Below are 26,951 nucleotides of genomic sequence, written 5' to 3'. Positions count from 1 at the left end.
ACAAATTATTTGAACTTAAATTAAATTATCATCAATGTTATAATATTAATACAGTCAAAACCGCTTATAACGACTTTGAAGGGACTGATGAATTATGGTCGTTATAACCGGTAGTCGTTATAACCAACATCAATCATTAAAAATATAAAATGCTTTAATCAAATTTATAAATAGTTTACAACTGTTTATTAAAATAACAATACATCATATTATTAAATCTTTTATTTTTAGATTAAATTACTTTAAGAAATTAGTAATTTTTGTTTGTTTAGTACAGTGAAACTGTGCGTAGTACTGCTGAATTTGCTGAGACATTTTATTCAACAATTCATTATTATTGCTTAAACAATATTCCTCTTTTCCAAGCACAAATTTTTGTAAGACTGTAATAGCAAATAGTGCTCCACTGATTGTCGGTATTACAAAGTTTTCTTCTTCATTTTCTAGTTCGTCGTGGTCCTCGATCACCGTGTCCTAGTTTTTAATCTCTTCTAAAATTTCCTGATCACTTAGTGATGAACAGACTGCTATGTTGTTGTCTACCTGGAGGAATTCTTCAACATCCAAAGCTGTCAGAGGTGGCGTAAGTGCTTGTCCTAACTGCAGTAGAGACATGTTATCTTTTTCATTTGCTGGTGAAATTTCATCTTTATCAATAAGAGTACATACAGAAGGATCTATAAATCCAGCGTGCTTAAAACAGTTGGCGATGGTCCGTTGAGTAACATTTTGCCACGCTTGTTAGATCATTAAAATCGCGTCTAGAATTGTAAACTTTTCTTCTTCCTTTTTTTCAATACGCTGTAGTAAGTTTATTACTAGCAGTTTTCTATAGTGCATTTTCAGAGATTTTATCACTCCTTGGTCCAAAGGTTGCAAAACAGACGTTACGTTAGGCGGTAAAAATACGACCTTGATATATTCTAAATTTTCAACTAAGCAATGTGCAGGACAATTATCTACCACAAGAAGAATTTTTCTCTTTTGCAATTGTAATTGAGAATCCCAATTCCGGAGCCATTTTTCGAAAATTTTTGATGTCATCCACGATTTATTATTGTTTTCATAATCTACAGGAAGTGAGTTTGTATTTTTATTTTTAAAACAACGTGGTTTTTTCGATTTTCCGATCACTAAAAGTTTTTTTTTACATGATCCTGTCATATTTGCAGCAGCCATAACAGTAATTTTCGTTTTAGATAGTTTTCCACCTGTACACTTATCACCTTTAAACTTGAGCGTTTTATCAGGAGTCATATTATAAAATAAGCCCAATTCATCTGCGTTGAAAATGTCTTCTGGTTTATAACCTTGACACAAAATAGGCCACTTTTGTGACAACCACTCTTCTTTGGTTCCAATAGGCACATCAGCCGCTTCACCACTGATTTTTCCACTAACTATGCTGTGTCGAAGACGAAAACGTTGCACCCACGAAGAACTACACTTGAAATTCTCTTTACCTAATTGACGGGCAAAATCGTTTGCCTTCTTTTGTAAAATAGGTCCACTGATAGGTATATTATTAGACCTTTGATGTTTAAACCATTTTAGCAATGCTTGATCAATATCGTTGTGTTCAGTTGTTCTGGCTCGTTTAATCTTCAAGTTGTTTTCTTCAAACGTCTTTTTTATCCGCTCCTTATCCTTCCAAGTCGTGGAAATTGTCGAATGTGATACAGCATATTCTTTAGCAATACCGTTATTAGTTTCTCCACTTTCTAAACGCCAAATTATATGAGCCTTTTCTTCTATATCAAATACTTTTCTCTTTCTTTTCGACATTTTGACAACGATGTTTTATTTGTCTTGTCAAACGATAAACTGATTTGAAATTCTCAGTGTGACTAATCTTAAGCTGCAGAAATATGTGAAACGTCATAAGTACTATTACTGAAAAACAAATACGGAAATACAAATAAGTGTACAAATATAAATACAAGTGTAAAAGCGTGTCTTAGACGTTATAACCGATGCCGTTCTCCAAAAACGTAAGTCAATTACGGTCGTTATAAGCGATTTGTCGTTATAGGCGATGTCGTTATAAACGGTTCTTAGCGCGTAGGTTTTATATTGTATCAAGACGGGACCTTGAAAATTTGTCGTTATAATCGGTTCGTCGTTATAAGCGATGTTGTTATAAACGGTTTTGACTGTATAAGTCATTTTTTATGATTTTCTCCTGTATTTTGCGTCAGGAACGTCCCTCTGTAATCCTCAGCAATAATCTGCCAGCACAGTTGAACTCCATTTTCCCTGGTATCGTTTTTCTATGGTAAAAATATCTTGGTGGAATCGTTCCCCGTGTTCATCACTAACGGCACCCAAGTTTGGGGGAAAAAAGTCTAAATGCGAATGTAATAAATGTATTTTTAAGCACATATTGCAGCCTAATGCTTTATAATTCTCTAAAAGTTCCTCGACAATAGTTTTATACTCATTTGATCGGTGATTTCCAAGAAAATTTTCAGTGATTTTTATATATGATTCCCAAGCTGGTTTTTTCCAGATCATCGAGTTGTTCTTTAAATATATCATCTTTTATCACTTGCCGAATTTGAGGACCTACAAACACACCCTCTTTAATCTTGGCTTCACTGATTTTAGGAAATTTTTCTTTTAGGTATTGAAATCCAGTGCCATTTTTATTCATTGCTTTCACAAAGTTTTTCATCAGGCCAAGTTTTATATGGAGAGGTGGTAAAAATATATCTTTGGGTTGTACCAATGGAGCATGTTTTACATTTTTTATTCCTGGAGTAAGAGATCGTCTTTTGCGCCAATTTTTCTTAACGTAATGGTTTTTCCTATCCCTACTGTCCATTCACAAAGAGAACAACAAAATTTTGTATACCCAAGTTGCAATCCTAATAAAAGAGCAACAACTTTTAAGTCTCCGCAAATTTTCCATCTATGTTCGTTATATTGAATCTTTTCTAAAAGAAATTTCATTGTTTCATAGGATTCTTTCATGTTTGCACCATAACCTACCGGTACGGAGGGAAGATTATTTCCATTGTGTAACAAAACTGCCTTCAAGCTTGTTTTTGGAGCATCAATAAATAAACGCCACTCTTCAATTTTGTACTGTATTCCCAAAATATTCATAACACCACAGACATTGTTATAAAATATCAAATCATTATCTTATAACGTTCTCTACTATTTTCCACAAGCCAGGCGGAGTGTGGTATGTGCAAAATAGCCGTTATGGCCCACCGATGGTAAAACTGAAAATAATAATAATAAACAAAACAAAATGTCCTTTGGAGATGCCCACAATCCCAACTGGACACACAGCTCTTCTCAGGCTGGGTTAGAAACCGAATTGGGCGCCAGTTCGTGTACCTTCACGAACAAAATTTACTCAATAATAAAATAAAGAAATGAAAATGAAAAATGAAATGATAAAATCAGAGAGCAGTTTCAGATCAAGGAAAAGGATAGCAAGAAAGAGATAGCATGCAGTAAATAAACAATATAAATTAAATAAATCCCGGGTTGGTAGCCATTTATTAACCCAATATATTTAAATTATAGCATCAGTCCCATCGGGTATTAACAAAAAAATAATGCAAATAATAATCATTTACTTCACAATAAATTCTTATCCAATGGTCAAATAACGCACGATAATAATTCTAAAAATTTTACAACTTGTTATCGCTCGCACGTAATAGCAAATAGATATAAATAATTATAAATAATAATGTTGCGCACGCTAAATATAATTTAACCACAATTTATAATTAGATGATATGCATAAATACTTTAATACTTTAAACAATTGTAACTATTTACCGCAAATAATAAATGATCGCTGACCATAATAATAAATAGCTACAGCAAAAACAATGAATTATCACCAATAGTATTTTTGCAATAAATCACCAGGGATTACAAATAATAATTAAATAATTGCAAATAATCGACGAAAAAAAATAAGAAATGATCACAAATAATAATTACACCAATGTAACTATTTACCGCAAATAATAATTGATCACTGGTAATAATATTAACTATTAAACATAAAATAATAACTGGTCAATGAGAATATGTAAATACGTGTAAAATATTCAACGTAAAATAATAAGTGATCACTGAGAAGATTGTATATAATTGTAAAATATTCAACACAAATAATAATTACATAAATGTAGATATTTACCGCAAGTAATAACTAAACACAAACAATATTACCGCATTAAATCATAAATGTTCACAGATAACAGTTAAATGATTCGTAAATATCTACCGCAAATAAAATAAACATTCCTAATAATATTCAAAATGATGGTGAATAATAACTGTAAATATTTTTAGATATTTACTACTAAACCCATATGAACTGTCACCATATAATTATTCAATAATAAAAATCATAATTATTAGTTCTCAAGTTTTGGAAAAAATATTTACCACTGGGACAAACAAGTACGCAAGTATATATGTATGTTGGACTTTACTAGTAAGTATTGCGCTCTCTCTCACTCACACTCGTGAGATATACAAATAGCCACCAACGCGGGAAACAAATTACACGCCAATGTATAAAGCACAAAGGTACTTACAGTCATCATTGTAATAAAGAACGCGTACAGGGTCCATTGGTCTCAATTATTACTCTGGCAATAATTATTGCAACAACTCAAATCAATATTAATTACCAAATGGCCAATACACTTTATAATTTTCAATTATTTCCAAATGGCGTCTCAGTAAAAGTATTTTACAGCAACAGGCACACACCCTGCTCGTACAAAAGATTATCCACGTCTGACCACGGCAGCACGTGTTTTTTACGCCGGCACTTCGGCCGACGCCATTTTATGATCTGTCTCACTCTGACCAATGAAGAAATATACCTGTCGCATGCTAATTTTTTACAACACACCAACATAATGCATGACTTGTTTTCGTGTAATTTGGCTCATTCCCGACATTAAATGACCACCCGCACATTTCAAAGTCAATTATTAACATGATTTGCAGATAAATCCCGCATTGATTTATTTATAAAACCATTAAATTTATTTATAATAAATAAATTTACTGATGCCAACTGTTGCGTTGACGCGCATGCGTCGAGCATCCAGAATAATCATAAGTATATAAATAAAATGCGCAATTATTCATCCCAGCGTCTATAAAATCCATTTACATGTTTAAATAATTTAGTAAATTTTTCTGAATCTGACGCAATTTACACCTAAAGAATCAAGTAAATAATAAAGATACAGTAATTAAAATAAAATAATACATAAAATAATAATAATAATATTTGAGACGTGAGAGCAGCGTGTGCTGCCATCTGTTGCCCCCTCCCGACCTAATGCGAAGATGCCGCGATATTTAAATATCGTGACAATCTTGTGAAAAAAAGCTTTTTAACTCTTCATCTCGATGCCGAAAAAAAGTTATTTTTGTGTTTGGTTGCAATAAATTCCATCCTTTTAATCGAGATCCTAAAAGTTCTCCTTGTTGTTTAGACAAGTGTAAATCACGAACTAAGTCATTAAGATCTCCTTGAGATAATAGGTGTGGCGTTTCTTCCTTGAGACAGATAGATGACGAAGCAATTTGAAAATCAGGATCAGTACTTTTATTATCTGTTTCTTCTGATTCAGTTGAAGATCAGAGCGCTGAGGTGGTTCTGGTATAGGTAGTTCTTCACTGTGAGAAATCAGTTTATTAGCAGATGGCACATCAGGATACTTAACTTGGTTTTTAGTTTTAATTGTAATGCCTTTTGTATTAGTCAGACAAAAATAACAATTAGTTGAATGGTATGTCGGTCCCATCCAAATCATCGGAATTCCGAAAGGCATAGATCGAGATCTTTTTTCCCATCCTGTAAGAAGTCCTACACATGTAACACAACAGATGTGAGGAATCCACACTTTATCTTGCTGTCCAATAGGAAAACTGAAATAACTTTCTGTTGCGTAAATTTCAAATGTTCGCGCCAGAACATTTGATAACTCGACGCTCTACTATACCAGAGGTGCTGCTATCGACGCGCCCTCTGATACTCGGAATTTCAACTCGATAGCCAGCTACGCGGCAACTGGCATTACTCTACAACACTTGTGATAGAACACCACGTGCTACCAGTTTTATTGTAATTCAATTACATCGTGTTCATTACTCTACATTATCAAGTACATCATTCTAAGTGCAACTCGCTGATTCACCATGTATTTGTTATCATCTATATTCTTCAATTATATCCGGTTTTTCATATATAAACTCTGTGCTCATTGCTGTGGTGACCGCGTGTTAAACTAACGTGCGGGCTATACTCATTCACATACTCGCCATCACGTGACTTTGCAGCCACAAATAATTATTGCAATTTACAATTTACTTTATTACTCATTGCTCAATTATTTACTCGTACTCGATGTCAACTGGTATGACTGACGTCATCATTCAGTCATCCAGTCATACTTAATCTCAAAATCAACATCAAATTTTATCTGTGACTGCAAAGTAATTATTATACGTTCAGACTCGGCTCGCTAAGCATCTATTAAGTTCATACTCGGCTCTTACTCGTTCTCAATGTCGCGTATCAAAATTAATTGTGACAAAATGTATACTCGAACTATTGATGATATTTGTAAATCATTAATTGTTAATAATTTACTCTTTATTGCGCTCTTTTTGTATAAATTAATTCACGTGTATGGTGCCGTGTAAATTATAGAAAACTCATAATCTATTAAACTCAAAAACTCAATCTTTAATTAAACTGCGCTCTATATATAATGTATATAATATTCATGTGTACGGTGCCATGCAATTTATATTAATTCAATTAACTCAAATGCAATCGAATAATATTCAATAAGTGCTCTAACAAAATTCGTGATCGACTCTTGTACTCTATGCTATTATCTGTGATTTATTTTTATTAAATATGGACAATACACCAAATAAGTGAATTTTTATTTCTTTCACCATCCCGATCCAGCAAACTAAATATTTAATGTAGTTTTTAAGTTAATATTTTACATTATGGTCCTTCGAGCCGGATCGGATGGTGGAAACCGCGTAAAGGTGATCACAGACTAAACTCGTGCTCCCATATTCTATAAACTCTAATCTTATAATCAATTCACCATATTCTCCAATTATGATGGAAAGAAATCGACAGGGGAGGGAGTTTCTAAGACGGACGCTCCAACTCCCACTCACTCCAAGCATCGTCGTCCATGAGACAAAGTGCTCCTGCTCAAACTCAATAAGACTTTGCGCTTCCGCACGACACTCAAGCACTCGATACTCACTTGCACTCGCCTACTACAAGCTCACCGCACTCAAACAACACTCTTGCCCACACTCAAGCTCAAAATACTCATGATCGCAGCACTCGTACTCATCACTCGCCCACTCAGAACTCAACAACTGGTTGTACTCAAACTCATCATTACGCTACGTTACTAGCAACTTGTCAAGTCTACGTAGTGACCAAGTTAAGTACTCACCCCATACGCATTCTCTTAGATACCGGTTCTGAGACATCCTTTGTTTCAGATTCATTGATAAGAATGCTCAATATTGCTCGTGCTCGATCACACCTTACTATCCTAGGGATCGGTGCAGCCAAGGCTGGCCATACCAGAGGGTGTGCAACTCTCACTCTGCGTTCATACCACTCGGATCAATCACTCACGATAAAGGCTCACATCCTCAGTGGTTTAACTGCTCAATTACCATCTGACCAAGTCCAAAACACCGACTTGGCACAGTACTCGCATCTCACGCTCGCAGATCCAGAGTTTGGAACCCCAGGTCCAACGGATGTCATCCTTGGAGCTGATTACTACGGCCAGGTCATCACTGGCGAGATCATCAAGTGCAATTCTCCTGGATTACTCGCTCAAAACACCATCTTTGGCTGGATTATCATTGGTCCAGTCCAAGCTCGGCTCAACAAACCACTAAGAATTCATCATGCTGTCTCCAATCATCATGATCAAGATCTTCAAGACTTATTAACTCGGTTCTGGCTCCAAGAAGAGGTCAGTTCAACTCAACTACGCTCATTAACTCCCGAAGAAGAGGCTTGTGAAGCTCACTTCCGGGACACTCACACTCGAGACAGTTCTGGCAGATACATCGTCAGACTGCCATTGATATCAGACCCGCAACAACTGGGGAACTCATACACAGCAGCTCGTCGCTGCTTACAACATCTCATGCGACGGCTTGATCATGATGCTCGGCTCAAAACACTCTACATGAACTTCATGGCAGAGTATCTCGAACTCAAGCACATGGTGCCTGCGGCATCATCTACAACATCAGTTCAATACTTCCTACCCCACCATGGGGTACTGAAGGAGGACAACAACAACTTCAAGATCCGTGTGGTCTTCAACGGCTCAAAACCAACCAATTCAGGACTCTCACTCAACGACATCATGCATACCGGGCCAAAATTACTCGTTAACATCTTCGACGTACTCATCAGCTCGCGACAACACCGGTTCATCTTCATCACAGATGTTACCAAAATGTATCGACAGATTTTGGTTCACGAAAAGGACCAAGGCCTGCAACAAATACTCTGGTTTGATAAGGAAGGAAACATCATCCCCTTCAAACTCACCACAGTTACTTATGGGACGAAATCAGCTCCATTTCTTGCTGTTCGAGCCCTGCTCCAATTGGTCGAAGATGAAGGACATAGATTCCCACTCGCAATCGATCCACTCACTAAAGGTCGGTATGTCGACGACATTTCTGGAGGCGCAGATGATCTCGAGTCACTGCAAGCAGTTGCAGATGATATCGAGGGTCTGTGCAAGGCGGGCGGATTCCCACTCGCCAAATGGGCAAGCAATCATCGCAAACTACTTCAGCTCAATCGTGCGGAAGCGATTACACAATATAAAATTGAGGATCCAGAAGTCAGCACCAAAATTCTTGGGATGTACTGGTCTTCAAACAAGGATCAATTCTCTTTCAAACACTCGCCACCATGCTCAACTCAACCATGCACAAAGCGTGCAATTCTATCAGAGATTGCTCAGATCTTTGATCCACTGGGATTCCTATCACCACTCATAATTCAAGCCAAAATGTTCATGCAGGAACTTTGGCTTGTAAAACTCGGCTGGGACACTCCATTGTCTGCAGAATTAAGACAGAAATGGACTTCATTCAAAACTCAACTCGATATGATTCATATCATCAAGATTCCCAGATGGATCCACTCGTCCACGAACTCGGCTCTAGAAATCCATGGATTCTCCGATGCCTCGCAATTGGCGATGGCTGCGGCAGTATTTATCAAGGTCCTACCGACAACTCGAACTCAGAGGGCAAAGGTTACGCTGCTTTGCTCTAAAACCAAGGTGGCACCGTTGAAACCCCTAACGATTCCACGCTTGGAACTCACTGCGGCTCACATGTTGGCAAAACTCGTCAAACACTGCCAGACTACTCTCAACTACTCGCATGTGCCAACATATCTTTGGACCGATTCATCAATCACGCTCACGTGGATACACTCGCACCCGTCTCGCTGGAAAGACTTTGTCAGGAATAGGGTGTCATTTATTCAAGAACTCATTCCAGATGGCCACTGGAAGTTTGTCCCTGGCACTGACAATCCAGCAGATTGTGCAACTCGAGGCTTGACAACCAGTCAGCTTAAAACTCATCAACTATGGTGGTCTGGCCCATCATGGTTGCTCGAAGACTCGCCGTCCTGGCCAACCAGTCCTATTCATAAAGATGCAGATACTCACCTGGAAGAACGTCCAGTCAAATCACTCTATGTTTCGGCTCAACCACTCAACTCGTCTTGGACGCTAATGGAACGTCCAATCCCCCTATTGCGTATGCTCAGAGTTACAGCAATCTGTGGGAGGGTACGCGATATAATCAAACGCATACCACACTCGACTCTCGCTCGTCCACTCACATCAACTGAAATCAACCTCGCACTCCAGTTCTGCATCAAGGAAACTCAACGTACTCATTTCTATTCTGAACTCCAATTACTCGAAAAACAGGCATCATGGCCAAAGGATCACCCATTTGCTCGGTTGGTGGCTTATCAAGACACCGATGGCATCATCCGAGTAGGGGGGAGATTGGAAAATGCTCCAAACTCAGATCAACAGAAGCATCCTGCAATTCTACCTCGTGATGCTGCTCTAACTCGACTCGTCATCTCTGATGCCCATCAGCGTACCATGCATGGTGGTACTCAACTCACACTCGCTCATACTCGACTCCGATACTGGATCATTGGTGGACGTCAACCAGTACGTTCACACATACTCAAATGTCTCGTCTGTGCTCGTCATCGATGTGTTCGCGCTCAGCAATTAATGGGACAACTCCCAACTCAACGTGTCACTCCAGCGCCACCATTTTCTCACACTGGAGTCGATTACGCTGGTCCAGTATCAATAAAATCATGGAAAGGTCGAGGATCCAGGATATACAAGGGCTGGATCTGTGTGTTTGTCTGTCTGACCACATCAGCAGTTCACGTCGACCTTGTCAGCGACTACTCATCATCAGGTTTTATAGCAGCTCTCCGACGGTTTATTCACCGTCGAGGGATATGTACAGCACTCTACAGCGACTGTGGAACGACATTCCAAGGCGCGTACTCGGAACTCAAGCGGCTCTTCACTCAAGGCACTCAAGAATCTCATGCTCTACTCGATTGGGCCACTGTGCATCAAATCACATGGCATTTCAATCCTCCTGCTGCTCCCCATATGGGTGGTAAATGGGAAGCCGCAGTGAAATCAGTGAAACATCACCTAACTCGCACACTCGGAGAATCAGCCTTCACGTTTGAAGAACTTACGACTCTTCTAACGCAAGTGGAGGGGATTTTGAACTCGAGACCATTGGAGGCTCTATCCGACGATCCTCAGGATCCTTCATCGCTCACTCCAGGTCATTTTCTCATTGGGAGACCAATCGTTGCAATCCCTGAACCTTCACTCATGGATACAGAAGTATCAAGACTCTCTCGCTGGCAGTTCATTCAGCAACGTGTCCAGCATTTTTGGAATCACTGGTCCACCAGTTACATTCAACGTCATCTGGCTCGAACCAAGTGGCATCATGCTCGCAATGACATCAAACTTGGCTCACTAGTCCTTCTCACTGATGAACGAACTCCACCAACTCGATGGCCACTCGCGAAAGTGACTGCACTCCATCCAGGGAAGGACAACCTCACTCGAGTGGTAACCATTCAAACAGCCACTGGTACTCTCACTCGTCCAATTGCCAAGCTCGCACTCTTACCACTTGCTCCAGAACCAGATGCCTAACTTAATGGCAATTCACTCATCAATTATCAGGTACTCAAGATCATAATCAGCAACTCTGTTCCTGATGGCGGGCGGAATGTTGCGTAAATTTCAAATGTTCGCGCCAGAACATTTGATAACTCGACGCTCTACTATACCAGAGGTGCTGCTATCGACGCGCCCTCTGATACTCAGAATTTCAACTCGATAGCCAGCTACGCGGCAACTGGCATTACTCTACAACACTTGTGATAGAACACCACGTGCTACCAGTTTTATTGTAATTCAATTACATCGTGTTCATTACTCTACATTATCAAGTACATCATTCTAAGTGCAACTCGCTGATTCACCATGTATTTGTTATCATCTATATTCTTCAATTATATCCGGTTTTTCATATATAAACTCTGTGCTCATTGCTGTGGTGACCGCGTGTTAAACTAACGTGCGGGCTATACTCATTCACATACTCGCCATCACGTGACTTTGCAGCCACAAATAATTATTGCAATTTACAATTTACTTTATTACTCATTGCTCAATTATTTACTCGTACTCGATGTCAACTGGTATGACTGACGTCATCATTCAGTCATCCAGTCATACTTAATCTCAAAATCAACATCAAATTTTATCTGTGACTGCAAAGTAATTATTATACGTTCAGACTCGGCTCGCTAAGCATCTATTAAGTTCATACTCGGCTCTTACTCGTTCTCAATGTCGCGTATCAAAATTAATTGTGACAAAATGTATACTCGAACTATTGATGATATTTGTAAATCATTAATTGTTAATAATTTACTCTTTATTGCGCTCTTTTTGTATAAATTAATTCACGTGTATGGTGCCGTGTAAATTATAGAAAACTCATAATCTATTAAACTCAAAAACTCAATCTTTAATTAAACTGCGCTCTATATATAATGTATATAATATTCATGTGTACGGTGCCATGCAATTTATATTAATTCAATTAACTCAAATGCAATCGAATAATATTCAATAAGTGCTCTAACAAAATTCGTGATCGACTCTTGTACTCTATGCTATTATCTGTGATTTATTTTTATTAAATATGGACAATACACCAAATAAGTGAATTTTTATTTCTTTCACCATCCCGATCCAGCAAACTAAATATTTAATGTAGTTTTTAAGTTAATATTTTACACTTTCATACAATTTTTTTATTAAAGGTGTTAAATCTCTTCGTTGAGATACAAAAGTAATTTCATCACAAATGTAACAGAACTTGTCAGGATCATTTTTACACTTTCTTGACATTCTTTGAGAATCACTTCACTCAACAAACACCAAACACAGCTACTTTCTAAAAAATAAATCACTGAATTAAAAAATAATGAGGACAAAACAATTAATATTAAATTTTACTGATAAGTGCCGGAACACGGAAACTAGTCCTAATCAAATTAATATACATATGATTTTGTGGAGAAGTTAGGTAGATATATCGGAATTACTGCTTACTGTTCTTGTTACAAAATTTTGTTGATCAGTGTTATTTATTCATAATCACTCCTTAATTCATTTACGTATCTTATTTTTCCACTCCGTTCCAATAACTTCCGCGATTCCGCCACTTTTTCCAAACTCTTGTCAGTAACTCTTTCCTCTAAGGTTTCTTCCAAATATTTGTTCAAATCTCCCGCGCTCAGCTATTCTATTCTCACCGTCGATATCTTATCGCCGGCATTACCGATCAGTCATCCACTATAGGCGGCTCCGCTAGTCGCATTCTCATTCAAGGGACCGCTAGAGTGGGGATGAAGAAGACGGATGCGCTGTCTCCCTCACTCTTCAACGCTCTCTCTCACTCATATAGTTACAGTGATTTCATGGCTGACGCCTCGTGCTCTCATAAGTCGTCTCGTAATATCGTAATCGTTTGCGTTCTCAGTAAAGTTCTCAGTGCATTTTGATTGTAATCATTAATAGTAATTATTACAATAATTATTTTTGTTCTCATTGGTAATCTCAGTAGATTTTTTGCATTAATTAGTCTCACCTCGTGTACCGGCACTTTTCGCGCCTCGACGCCATCTTGGCCACGTGTTGGTCGCGAGTGGAATTCTCATAAAATAAACATTAATAACAGTATAAAATCTCAAATTTCATTATAAATAATTAGCAACAAGTGTATATATTGTAAATAAAATATTTATAGTGGTTATTAATTAAAATATCAGTGTTAAATAAATTTATTCATTACCCGCTAATTCACACACACCAGATCCTCTCATCCTCGCACTTAGTAATTAATTATTTATTACTTAATTAAACATTTTTTGGTCCTTCGAGACGGATCGTGTGAATTGGTTGAATAAATTTATTTAAATAAAACATTCTCAGTGACGCTAAGTAACTTCAGTGCAGTTTATATTTTTCACTTCAACACAGGTGCATTGCGGAGTACCCTGGACGTGGTACTGCACTTGTGGAAATTAATTAAGGGACACAACAGTGCAAATTAATTAATGTGAAGTGTCTAGTGTACAAATTAATTCTCATTCAGCAGCGTCTCTCATCTGCGTCTATTTGCAACAGTTCTCAGCGTCTCATCATCACACAGAGAATCACTGTCAGTTTGTTCTGTGTCTCATTAACTTTCTCAGTCTCAATTTTGCATCGCATTTTTCTTGTGTGTCTCATTCAGCTTTTTTTCAGATATGGCTACAGTGGCTAATAAAATTGTGCTTCAGATGCACCGCATCTCAGTTTTCACCTCTGTTTCTGCATCCGCTGAAGCCGGTATAGTAGAAACGCTCTCATTGCGTGCAGCCAACTCAAAGTTGGACCTTCTCACTCAACACTGGAGTAAATTTGCAGAAGACCATGAGAAATTACTATCATCAAAGACCGACGTGACCGTCGAGCACAAATATTTCACGGACGGTTCATTCGAGAAGGCTCTCAAACTATTTCAAGGAGCTCAAGACGCTCTTCTACATCGCATCCACGAGTTGGAATCAGCACTACTGTCTCACGGTAGTGCTCTGGCCAACTCGAGTTTCATCGTACCAGCTGGAAGTAGGCTTGATGTCCCTACTATCCCTGTGCCCAAGTTCTCAGGCAAATATCAAGAGTGGAAACACTTCCACGACGTGTTTGTCTCGATCATCGGAGAAAATACATCTCTCACATCTGTTGAGAAGATGTACCACCTCAAGTCGGCATTGGAGGGTGATGCCGCCCGTCTCATCGCAAACATTAGAGTCACTGGGGACTCGCTTGCATCTGCTTGGGACGCTGTTGTCCAACAATATGACAACAAGTGTCTTCTCATCTCAGCGCAGCTGGACAAGCTGTTTAGTATCCGACCTGCTGACAGCAACTCTGCAAAGCAGTTAAAAGCAATCATCAACACTGCCAACGAGGTAGTTCAAGCACTCAAGGCTCTGGGATCGCCAACCGAGCACTGGGACCAGATTCTGGTCCATCTCATCGTCCAAAAACTGGACATCTCATTACGTGAGGCCTGGGAAGTTCATTTGGGCACATCCACGGAATTTCCAAGTTACGAGGACCTGCGCATATTCCTCACCGGTCGCGCCAGAGCTCGTGAAGCCATGGAGTGTGGTGTTTCACCACGCAAACCAGCTAATGATTCACGCAGCCACCTGGGAACCAAATCTTGTACCTCATCAGCTCAAGTACACGTGGCAACAGCGCCCCCGTCTCAGCAATCTCAGTCAGGGCAGTCTCAGTCTCATCAAGCATCAACGCAGTCTCATCCACCACCAAGAAATCCGCCATCTCATCCGCCTAGATCTCAATCGAACACGTCTCAGTTTCATCCAGCTCTTCCAAAAAGCACGCTCTCATTCAAATCAGACTACTGTCATTGCTGTGAGGGCAATCATTTCATCGTCGGATGCCCGAGATTCCAGGCAATGTCTCCGGATGAAAGGTTCCAGTTAGCAGCACATTCTCATCTCTGTCGAAACTGTCTTGGCGACCACAGTTTCGAAAACTGTCAATCTAAGGGCTGTCGCCGTTGCAAAGAGTGCGACGAGCCTCACCACTCAATGCTGCACTACTCTCGTCTCATGAGGCTTACCAAGAAGCCACCTGCAGCAGCTGCTGAAACGCAGCAAGTCTCATCACCACCTGCATCTCATCCCGAAGCTCAGCAGCAAACATCTCAGCAATAACAATTTTGCTCTTCTCAGGCAGCAGCTTTCATCTCATCTGCCATCAGCCGTGCTCCAGATCACAAGCATGTGACATCTCGACCGACAGTGCTGCTGGCAACCGCACATGCTCTCATCTCTCATCAATCAGGTTCGTCTCATCGAATCAGAGTTCTTATTGATCCTGGATCAGAACTTACTCTGATTTCTCAAGCTGCTGTTCACACTTGCAGTCTCATCTCTCAGCCATGCAACATACCTTTGCAAGGAGTTGGCAATATCTCATCAGGAAAAACCTCAGGCATGGTCTCATTCAAACTGCAGTCTACCATCTCATCAGAACACGCATACCTCAACGCACACCTTCTCAAGAACATCACAGCGCAGATTCCATCAGTCTCAATATCATCCACTCTTTGGTCTCATATTCAAGATTTAGAACTCGCCGACCCAGATTTCCACAAATCTGGCAAAATTGACCTTCTCATCGGCGCAGATTTCTACGGTCAAATTATCCGACCTGGTCTCATAACAGGACGTTCATCAGAACCAATAGCTCAACAAACCATGCTTGGCTGGACAATTCTCGGTGGCGAGTGGAGAACCTCCGCCATTTTGTGCCTCAAAACATCATGGCGTCCACAAAAAACTCGTAGATTAGAGATCACTGAGTGATGGATGAGGGTATGTGTTTATAATGGCGTATCTGAAATCTTGGTGATTATATTCCTAAGTGGAGGTAGCCCTTATGGGTTGGGGAAGAACTTGCGCGCCCCACCACTTAACCTATGCAAGCGGTTCACCAGAGCTGAAGTCTGGTACCATGGGGGATCCATTCCAAGCCCCACTTTGACCAGAAATGGGAGAAGTGTTTGGGTCCGAATGAGGTCGGACTCGTGGTGGTTGTTGGTGAGACACCCACATGCAATGCATGCCTAATGGGTAAGTTAATGTGAGCTTATACTCACATTTCGCTTTTATAATATATGGTAGTGCCAAAGATAGGGACCACACGCAACGCGAGTATGCCCAAAAGGGTGAGGAATCGGCTTCCGGTCGGCGGAGGCGGACTTAGGTCCCGTTACATTAATTAATTGGACAATTCTCGGCCCAGTTCATGAACAATCTCATCATTCACCTAGACTGTCTCATCATATCATCTCAAATGCTCAACTGCACGACTCTCTCACCAAGTTCTGGGAACTTGAAGAAGTTCCAGAGTCCTGCAACGAAACTCTAACCGTCGAGGAAGCTGAGTGTGAAGCTCACTTCCTATCAACTCATTCTCGAGATGCATCAGGACGATACATCGTCCGTCTACCATTCAAATCATCATATCAGAAGCTAGGTGAATCTCGTCATATTGCGCAGCGCTGTCTCAACCGTCTCATGAAGCGTCTTTCTCAAAACCCAGAACTTCAAGGTCAATATACTACTTTTCTCAACGAGTATGAATCACTTGGACACATGACTCGAGTCTCATCTACATCGCCTGAACCTTCTCATGTATATTATTTACCTCATCATTGCGTTGTTCGCGAAGACAGCGAAACCACCAAGTTGAGGGTCGTGTTCAATGGTTCAAGCAAGACATCATCAGCCAGCTCTCTCAATAATCATCTGCATATCGGCCAAAGTCTTCAAGCAAAGATCTGTGATGTACTGCTGTACCTCAGAAGTCACAGATACATCTTTTTGACGGACATCGTGAAGATATTTCGTCAAATTCTCATTCACTCTGATGACAGGGATTATCAGCGCATTCTCTGGACTGAAAATGGTCTCACTGTGGCTTATCAACTCAACACCGTCACATATGGCACTCGACCAGCACCATATCTTGCTGGCCGAGCTCTCAAACAACTTCTCATCGACGAAGGGTCTCAATATCCACTAGCAGTGGAACCCTTTCAAAAGGGCAGCTACGTCGACGACATCGGCGGCGGTGCCGACAATCTCAGCGATCTCAACGACATTGCAAACAATGTCGAGGCACTTTGCAACTTAGGTTGCTTTTCACTAGCTAAATGGAAGAGCAACCACCCTCAGTTCAACAAAATCTCATCATCACTCAGTCCAAAAGATTCTCATTCATTCTCAGACCACATCTCAAAAATCTTGGGTCTCTCATGGAATTGTCAAGAAGACGTTCTCACATTCACTGGCAAGACGTTTCATACTCTCAGTATCACCAAGCGCACCATCACCTCAGAGGCTGCTCAGCTATTTGACCCTCTAGGTTTAATCTCACCAGTAATTGTAAAAGCAAAAATCATCATCCAGGACATTTGGCTACAAAAGGTCGACTGGGATGATTCACTCTCACCAGAGCTAGTTCACCGATGGAAAACTTTCCGCGATGAACTACCTCAACTTTCTCATCTCAGAATTCCTCGATGGATCAATCTCATCCCAAATTTATCTGGCATCGAGATTCACGGGTTTTATGACGCATCTCAAGCTGCAATGTCTGCAGTAATATATCTCAGAGTCTGTCAACCTGGCGAACAGACTATCATCTCTCTCATCTGCTCAAAAACAAAGGTCGCACCACTCAAACGTCTCACAATTCCTCGACTCGAACTCTCAGCTGCATTATTGCTCTCAAAACTGGCATCTTATGTCTCATCTACGCTGCAATTATCTCATGTTCCAACTTATTTGTGGACCGACTCATCAACAACACTTGCTTGGGTTACCAGTGAACCAACAAGATGGAAAGAATTCGTCAAGAATCGAGTTGAAGCGATCCAGCAACATTCTCCAAATGCACACTGGAGATACATCTCAGGAAAACAAAACCCTGCTGACTGTACATCCAGGGGTCTATCCGCATCTCAGCTCATCAACCATCAGTATGGTGGTCAGGACCCAGCTGGCTAGCTGATCCTCCCTCTCAATGGCCATCTCTACTCACAACTCTACTCCGGCGTACTGCAACAGTATTCAGAGCAATCTCATGTTTTAAGAAAGTACCTGGTTCATCACTCAGCATCTCACCTCTCACACCTGCTGAATTACAATCAGCTCTCATTCATTGGATCAAATCAACACAGCAGGAATATTTCTCATCAGAAATCTCAGTATTATCTCAAGGCAGTACTCTCAAGAAATCTCACTGTTTCACCCGTCTCACCGCATTCATTGATCAAGCTGGTGTAATCAGAGTCGGTGGACGTCTTTAAAATTCAGCATTGGATGCTGACAGCAAGCATCCAGCAATCCTTCCCAAGGATTGTCTGCTCTCCCGTCTCATCATCTCCGGCTCTCATCAACGCACTTTGCACGGAGGTACCCAGCTTACTTTATCTCATGTCCGCAAGAAGTGTTGGATAACTGGTGGACGAGCTCCAATTAAAAACTTCATCCATCGCTGTCTCACCTGCGCACGAATGCGGAGAGTCAGATCTCAACAACTCATGGGTCAACTTCCATCTCATCGGGTCTCACCATCTCTCGTCTTCGAGAACACTGGAGTCGATTACGCCGGTCCAGTGTCTCTGAAGTTCTTTCAAGGACGCGGTACTAGATGCTACAAGGGCTGGATCGCTGTCTTTGTCTGTCTCTCAACATCAGCCGTTCATTTGGAGGTTGTCACTGACTACTCCAGTGAAGGCTTTCTCAAGGCATTCCGCCGTTTCACTAGCAGACGGGGAATTTGCCGCACACTGCGAAGTGACTGTGGAACAAACTTCAAGGGTGCTGATCTCATTCTCAAGCAACTTCTCACCGGTGCTCTCAAGGAATCATCTCACCTACAGCAGCATCTCGCCAATGATGGAACCCAGTGGTCATTCAACCCACCTGGGGCTCCTCATATGGGAGGAAAATGGGAGGCTGCAGTAAAATCAATAAAGTATCATCTTCAGCGAACCATTGCTGATACACTTCTCACCTATGAAGATTTCTCAACTTTTCTCATACAAGTTGGAGCTGTTCTCAATTCTCGTCCTCTCAGCGCACTCTCAGAGGATCCGGACGATCTCACTGCTCTCACGCCCGGACATTTCATCCGCGGTGCTGCCATCAACACCATTCCGAAACCCAATCTTACTGCAATCTCAACCTCAAGACTATTTCATCTGCAGCATATTCAAGAACGCTTACAGCATTTCTGGGACAGGTGGTCTACAGAATGCTTACAATCTCATCAATCGATCTCAAAATGGAACACCTCTCATCACGACATCGCAGTTGGATCACTTGTCTTGCTCTCAGACGAGCGGTATCCACCAACAAAATGGCCGCTCGCCCGTGTCATCCAACTACATCCCGGTGCCGATGGTCTCATCAGAGTGGTCACTCTCAAAACTGCATCAACATCTCTCAAAAGGCCAATAAGCAAACGAGTGCTATTGCCCGTCTCATCGACCACGGAAGATTCTCAGAAATTGTCTCACTTCTCCAATGAGTAGGAGAAGGCGGGGAGAATGTTCAAATCTCCCGCGCTCAGCTATTCTATTCTCACCGTCGATATCTTATCGCCGGCATTACCGATCAGTCATCCACTATAGGCGGCTCCGCTAGTCGCATTCTCATTCAAGGGACCGCTAGAGTGGGGATGAAGAAGACGGATGCGCTGTCTCCCTCACTCTTCAACGCTCTCTCTCACTCATATAGTTACAGTGATTTCATGGCTGACGCCTCGTGCTCTCATAAGTCGTCTCGTAATATCGTAATCGTTTGCGTTCTCAGTAAAGTTCTCAGTGCATTTTGATTGTAATCATTAATAGTAATTATTACAATAATTATTTTTGTTCTCATTGGTAATCTCAGTAGATTTTTTGCATTAATTAGTCTCACCTCGTGTACCGGCACTTTTCGCGCCTCGACGCCATCTTGGCCACGTGTTGGTCGCGAGTGGAATTCTCATAAAATAAACATTAATAACAGTATAAAATCTCAAATTTCATTATAAATAATTAGCAACAAGTGTATATATTGTAAATAAAATATTTATAGTGGTTATTAATTAAAATATCAGTGTTAAATAAATTTATTCATTACCCGCTAATTCACACACACCAGATCCTCTCATCCTCGCACTTAGTAATTAATTATTTATTACTTAATTAAACATGTTTTATTACCGCAATTTATTTTAACGTTAATTCTTAAATTTCTTTTTGAAATTATTTATTTTTCTTCCTTACTTAATTTATTTTATTTATTCAACTAATTATTTTAATTTGAATTAATTATCTTAATTTTAATTCGACTCGTCACTACCGGTAACCTTGACCACGGACTTATGATTTGTGACGAGACGTTCGTCATTGCTGGTAAATATTTATTATTCAAACTATGCGCGTGGCCGTCCAGAGAAGCACCTTTTTTTCTTGCAGGTTATTCGAGGGCCCGTATCGGCTAGAGAAATATTCGTATGAATATTCCTCCAACGAAAGACCAAAGTGATGTTTTCACAGCCCTAGAGGGACTTAAATCGACCCGCCAATTAGCGACTTGTTATTGGTGTCCTCTCTTACCATCAATTGAGGAGTATACGTCACCGGATTGCAGGAGCAATACCGAGCGAGCCTATACGGCGTGCCCCCTAGGGTGGGGCAAAGCAATCAATTAAACAATCGATAACTTGTATCGATCTCAGATCATAGATGGTTTCAAAACCATAAATTGCCACGTGGGAAAGTGATGGACCCACGAAACTTGCGGGGAGAGAAAAGCTTTTCCTTCTCTGGTTCGCCATTATAGTGAACGGTCACGTTTTTATTGTTGCAAGTATAATCTAAATTTAATTGTGGAATCTTTAAAGATAAAGTTCCGATTATATTTTTGGGCATTTTTGCCGTTACTTTCGATTGATTTGGGAATACTATTTCCGTGGGCTAAGTGCTCGTTAAATTAGTATTTTTATAATAAAGTTATTCGTTTATTTTAACCACGTGTTGAGAGATTTATTTTACACTAGAGAATAAATTCCTTGTCCTTAAATAAGTATTAAATAATTATTCCACGTGGTGAAGCAAATACTCGGGATCAGTGACGACACAGGTAAGCCTTCTACGAAGCTCTTATTGTTTTGTTCCTGTAACGGTGGTAAGAGTAAGTAATTGTCGACGTTGGTAGATAGTTGTTGGGTCCTCAACCACTGAGAATCGTGGATTACTCAGATAAAGAAGTTACAATATTATTAATATAGAAGTATTGTAATAAATAGTAAAATTAAGTCTAGTGAATTTTGTGGAGATTTATTGTAAGAAATAAATTTGTGAACGAGCAACTTGTCTCTCATCATCTCCACGTGGGAAATAAGTTGCACCGTTTCAGATTATTATCGAGACGCTAATTTTCCTTATTTTAATTCGATGTTAATTTTATTTATTTTATTAATTATTTGATAAATTTTATCGACTCGATTATTGACTAGACTCGACAATTTCCGGTGCGTGGGTTACACAATCCACCTGGAAACTTCTAGAACATTTCCGGCAACCTGCCTGGAAATATTTTATTACGGAACAGCTCCGGCAACCTGTCTGGAGTTAATTATTTAATTAATTTATCTAATTTCATTCTAGCCAGTTCATTAACTTAAATTTTTGGATTACTTGAATTAATTTACGAGTTTTAAATACGACGCGACGACACCGGACGTACGATTAAATACTTAATAAATTTTTCCGGATTCCTGCCTGGAATATAAATACCATTACAATAAATTTTATTTCTCCTTCTCGTCGTTATATCCGTCCTGGTCTCGTCCTGGTCCGTGTATCTGTCCCGTACTTTGAAAAAAATTCTGTCTCGTTCGTGTAATTGTCCTCTCTCTCTTACTCTCGACTTCCAAACTCGTTATCTCCTCCACCTGTTATTCAGACGCAATGAGTAATGATGTAAGAAAATACCGGCTACCTGCTTGGCATTTTATAAACAATTTTAGAAAAACTATCGCTTGGTTCCACAATAAAACCCAAGGTGCAATTAAATAATTACCTGATGAAATTAATGGCGTCTGACGGTGGCGTCTATTCAGCTGTACACTACTGCTCTGATGAACGTTGTGTGGTCCGGTCGTTCCGATAACAAGTGTCGTTTTTCGTTCCGGCTTCCGTTTCTAATAACTTAATCCCCGGATGACTTCGGGCGTCTTCAGTCATCAGTCACTCCTACTTAACGTTAATTGGGAACTGACAGACGAGCCTCCAATTTCCACTCCCCGGTCGACTAGTCGCATCCTACCCCGGATAACCCTGAGTGGTTTTGCAACATTATCGGCAGTGTGCATAATAGATTTTATTTTAATTTAAATTGAACGCTCAACGAGCTCGAAAACAGCGGGAAGTTTTGGGGCTGGCCCACAGGGTTAACCGATAGACCGATTTTTTTGTAAGTAATAAGTAATTTTTTGTAAAAATTGAAGGCTCCAAATAAATAATTTGATAAAAAATAATAATTAAACATGATCTAATATTTAAAACATAATTAAAACTACACTAGTTTTTTAAAGCAAGTGCTTGTGAAAAAAAAAACTTTCAAAAATAAGCTCAATTAAATTTTTTGTAGCTCAAATATAAGCCAAAATAAGTTTACTTTAAAAAAAAAAAAAATAAATAAATAAATATATCTCAAGTTCCCTATTTTGAGTATCATTTTAAAATTACATTAGTTTTTAAAAAATTTAACAAGATAGAATTTATTTTTTTTTTACTTTTCAAATAACAAATTTAACAGTTTTTTAGAAAATGAAAATTTAAATTGTAAAGTAATTTTGAAAAAATATAATTTTGTGCATGATTTTTTATTTTAATTCTTTTTTTTTAATAAATTTTCATGTAACACTTATATAGATGTTACAAATTTTTTATGCTTGATTAAAATTAGAATGTATTTAAAGAATTATTTTAATCAGTTTCATCGATACAAGTGTTTACCAACTTTTTAAAATAAATAATTTGATCGTAATTAAAAATTTAAAAAATCTCATGAATTTATATTGTTTTAGTTTTTTATTATTATCTTATCTTATAGAGTTATCATTCAAAATTTAACTGACCAACAGGAAAGCGCAATTACAGCAGTCGGTATCAACTCCAAAGATTGACGCATATTGAGTTCCGTGATTAAAAATATTCATTGAAAAGTATTGAAAAAGATGAGAATTGAATCTTTTTGAATACTTTCTATACTCAAAGGTTTTCATTTGGACATAAAATTAATACTTTTCAATTCCAAAATGATATAAGAATTTCTAAACTTCCGAGGAATTGGAAAAAATTCAAATGAATTGATATTTTTAATCTTTCTGAGTACTTTTCAATACCCAAAAAGTTTCGAATTTTAGAGTCACGTATGGGATTGACAAGAATTAAAATGAATTGAAATTTTTGAATCTTTCTGAATCCTTCTCAATCTCAAATAGTTCCATACTTCGGGTTAAGAGTTGGATTGAAAAAGATTCAAATAGATTGAAATTTTAAATCTTTCTGAATACTTTTCAATAACAAATTAATTCCACATTTCGAGTCACGTGTGGGATTGAAAAAGATTCAAATGAATTGACATTTTTGAATCTTTTTAAATCCTTCTCAATACCAAAATAGTTCGATATTTCGGATCGAGTGTAGGATTAAAAAGAATTAAAATAAATTGAAATTGTTGAATCTTTCTGAATCCTTGTCAATACCAAAATAGTTCGATGTTTCGGATCAAGTGTAAGATTGAAACGAATTCAAATGAATTGACATTTTTGAATCTTTCTGAATCTTTTTCAATACCAAAATAATTCCATATCGGATGGTATTGAAATGATGAAAGATTAAATTCTTTTCAATACTTTTAAATTCCATTTTAAGAATTAGAAAGTATTCAAATGATCGAAATTTCAATTCCATTCAATACTTTCCAAAACCTCCGTGGGATTGAAAAGAATTGAAATAATTTTCAATCCTTTTCAATGGATATTTTTAATTAGGGTCTGGATTTTCTTTGTACTATTGCTCAATCGTGCTCGGGCGTAAACTGGTATTCTCTCCACAAACGTAACTTGTAAATAGCTTACTTCATTCTGTTACAAGCATACATTGTTGCAACATCTCAAGAAGTCTAGTTTAAAGTGTATTTAGCTTTGCATTTTGATACCTTTTCAATATACTCTAACTTTCATGTCTAGCCAAAAGATCATATTTAATTACAAATTCATTTACTGAACTTCTATTAATTCTTATTTGTAACTACTTCTAATTGAATTACGAATTTAGGTAACGGAAGTAATACGTTGTTTATTTACTATATGTTTGACGTGAAAAATCTCGAATAATAAGATGGTATCGCGTTTTTTAAAGTTGGTATCATTATTGTACCGTTTTCACCAGTCATATAGATTTCAATAATATGGTATTTAAACTAAAATTAATCTGTGTATGTCCTTCTCAATCTAGTACTTTCATTGCTTGATTTTTATATGCAATATAATCTTTCTCACTGTAGTACTACATTAAAAAGTATCTACAATTTTCGTTTCTGTAATATTACCGTCATTCGGACAAAATCACGGCACCCTTAATAATACGATATTTCTCGTAAATAATAAATCATACTTGTGAATACTACGTAATAATCGTAAATAAATAATGATAAATGTAAATAATGAATTTGTTCTTGCGAAATAATAATAATAAATGTGAATAATAAATTGTTTCTCTCAAAAGAATAATCATAAAGGTAAGTAATAAATTATTACTTGCAATTAATAAACATAAATGTAGATTAACAATTACTGTTCGCAAAATAAGAATCATTCATGTAAATTAGGGTGGCCCAAAAAAACCGACTATTTTTTTTTCGAGTCTCTTATGAAAATTAGTTTATTCAATATGTTTCAAGAAGCCTCTCCAAAAATCAGCTCGATAAAAAATTTCTAAGAGGTCGCTCACGAATTTTGAAAATATCAAAAATGATCGAAATTCGGATTTTTTTGTTCTAAGTTTCTTTTTTCTCGTGGCAGCTATAGTTTATATTTATGAAATCATGACTACGCTGAAAATTTCAGCCCCAAATTCAAATATTAAAACGGCGCTCAAGAATTTTTAATGTTTCCGAGTACTGTCTCTTGGATGTTTTCGAGCGACGCTTGAATATTAATAATAATGCTTCTCGATTTTTTCACTATCAATTTGTATCATAATGAATAAAAATACAACCCGAGATATATAAATAATAAGTTATTTACATACTTTTTTATTTTTTAATTCAATTTTTGGGTTTTTTTTGCTTATTCAAAACTTACCCAATTTTATTGTTTAAGACTGTCCTGTATATTTTCGGTTACGCAAAAGTTATATTTAAGTGAAACGACAATAATTGAGTTATAAAAAAATGCAAAAACTAATTTAAAGTATTAGTCACATATTATCAGTTAATAGTCGGTTTTTTTGGACCACCCTGTTGTAAATAATAAATTATTTCTCAATAAATTATAAATTGCAACCGGTAAATCATAATTGCAAAATGATAATTAATAATTGTAAATAATTAATCGTGCGCATACTTTATACGTTAATCGCAAATAATAATTAATTGTAAATTATAAATTATACTTATAAAATAATAATTACTACTTGTAAACAATACGCATACGCATAAATGACCTCAGTTGGCTAGTAATTTGCGTGTTCATATAAATTGCAATCTAATAATCATTTACTACTAATTTATTTGTCCAAGCAAATTAGTTACGCACTCGACTCATATGCATTTGTTTGATTGCAACAAATTACGACGCAAAATTTATCGCGTCCGGTAATCAGTCACCGACGCGGGATCAACACACGCCAACAGGAAACTTCAAGGTACTCACCAACTTGTTAATATCAAGAATTAATTGTTCCTCAATTAATTACAACAAACTCAATGGAGGATTAGCTTCAACCTTTATAATTAGGTGTTGATTTAATATCAGTATTAATTATTCCAATGGCGCACAACAACAACACACGTTGACTGTAACAAGGCTCAAACACGTCTGACCACGGCAGCACGTGAATCTCATGCCGGCATCTCGGCTGACGCCATTTTATCATATATCTCACTCTCCACCATAGCAATTGTCTGTCCATCTCATGTTAAATTATTTCAGAGTTGCCAAATCAATCAGCCCAGAGTACCTTGATATTTTTTAGTTTATTACCGCAGGTGATTTATTACCAGGGTAATCATTATGTTAATAACATAATATTATCGTTTAATTGCATAAATTAACTCTAACAATTAAATAAATAATTTTTATTTAATACATGATGCCCCGAATTGCTTATGAGCATGGTGTGCATGCGCCAGCGGTCAAATAATCATAAGCATATAAATTGGATACGCAAATAATTCCATCTTCAAACGCAGTAATTAAAACAAAATATGTCATGTAAACAAAATAATAATAATAATAATACAAATGTATGGAGACGTGCAGTCATCGTGTGCTGTTATCTGGCGCCCACCGACTCTGATGCGGAGACGCCGCAATATTTAAATATTGTGACAC

General features: G+C 38.2%; 4 protein-coding genes across 4 annotated transcripts; all 4 read left to right on the top strand.

Moving 5' to 3' along the window:
• Positions 1 to 7,556: 7,556 nt before the first annotated feature.
• Positions 7,557 to 11,318, top strand: LOC130665001 (uncharacterized). The gene has a single exon (XM_057465239.1). It carries the CDS (start codon positions 7,557 to 7,559, stop codon positions 11,316 to 11,318), a length of 3,762 nt encoding a protein of 1,253 aa, XP_057321222.1.
• A 2,672-nt stretch (positions 11,319 to 13,990) lies between these two features.
• LOC130664993 (uncharacterized) lies at positions 13,991 to 15,475 on the top strand. The gene has a single exon (XM_057465228.1). The coding sequence runs from the start codon at positions 13,991 to 13,993 to the stop codon at positions 15,473 to 15,475; it is 1,485 nt and encodes a 494-aa protein (XP_057321211.1).
• Positions 15,476 to 16,392: 917 nt separating this feature from the next.
• On the top strand, positions 16,393 to 18,337 carry LOC130664986 (uncharacterized). Its single transcript, XM_057465217.1, has 2 exons — positions 16,393 to 16,396; positions 16,569 to 18,337. The coding sequence occupies exons 1-2, from the start codon at positions 16,393 to 16,395 to the stop codon at positions 18,335 to 18,337; spliced, it is 1,773 nt and encodes a 590-aa protein (XP_057321200.1).
• A 509-nt stretch (positions 18,338 to 18,846) lies between these two features.
• LOC130664979 (uncharacterized) lies at positions 18,847 to 19,869 on the top strand. Its single transcript, XM_057465204.1, has one exon. The coding sequence runs from the start codon at positions 18,847 to 18,849 to the stop codon at positions 19,867 to 19,869; it is 1,023 nt and encodes a 340-aa protein (XP_057321187.1).
• Positions 19,870 to 26,951: the final 7,082 nt, after the last annotated feature.

This window comes from Microplitis mediator, chromosome 1, assembly GCF_029852145.1.
Source record: "Microplitis mediator isolate UGA2020A chromosome 1, iyMicMedi2.1, whole genome shotgun sequence".
NCBI lineage: Eukaryota > Metazoa > Arthropoda > Insecta > Hymenoptera > Braconidae > Microplitis > Microplitis mediator.
The sequence above is the reverse complement of the archived record's forward strand: the minus strand, read 5'-3'. Positions and strand labels throughout refer to the sequence as shown.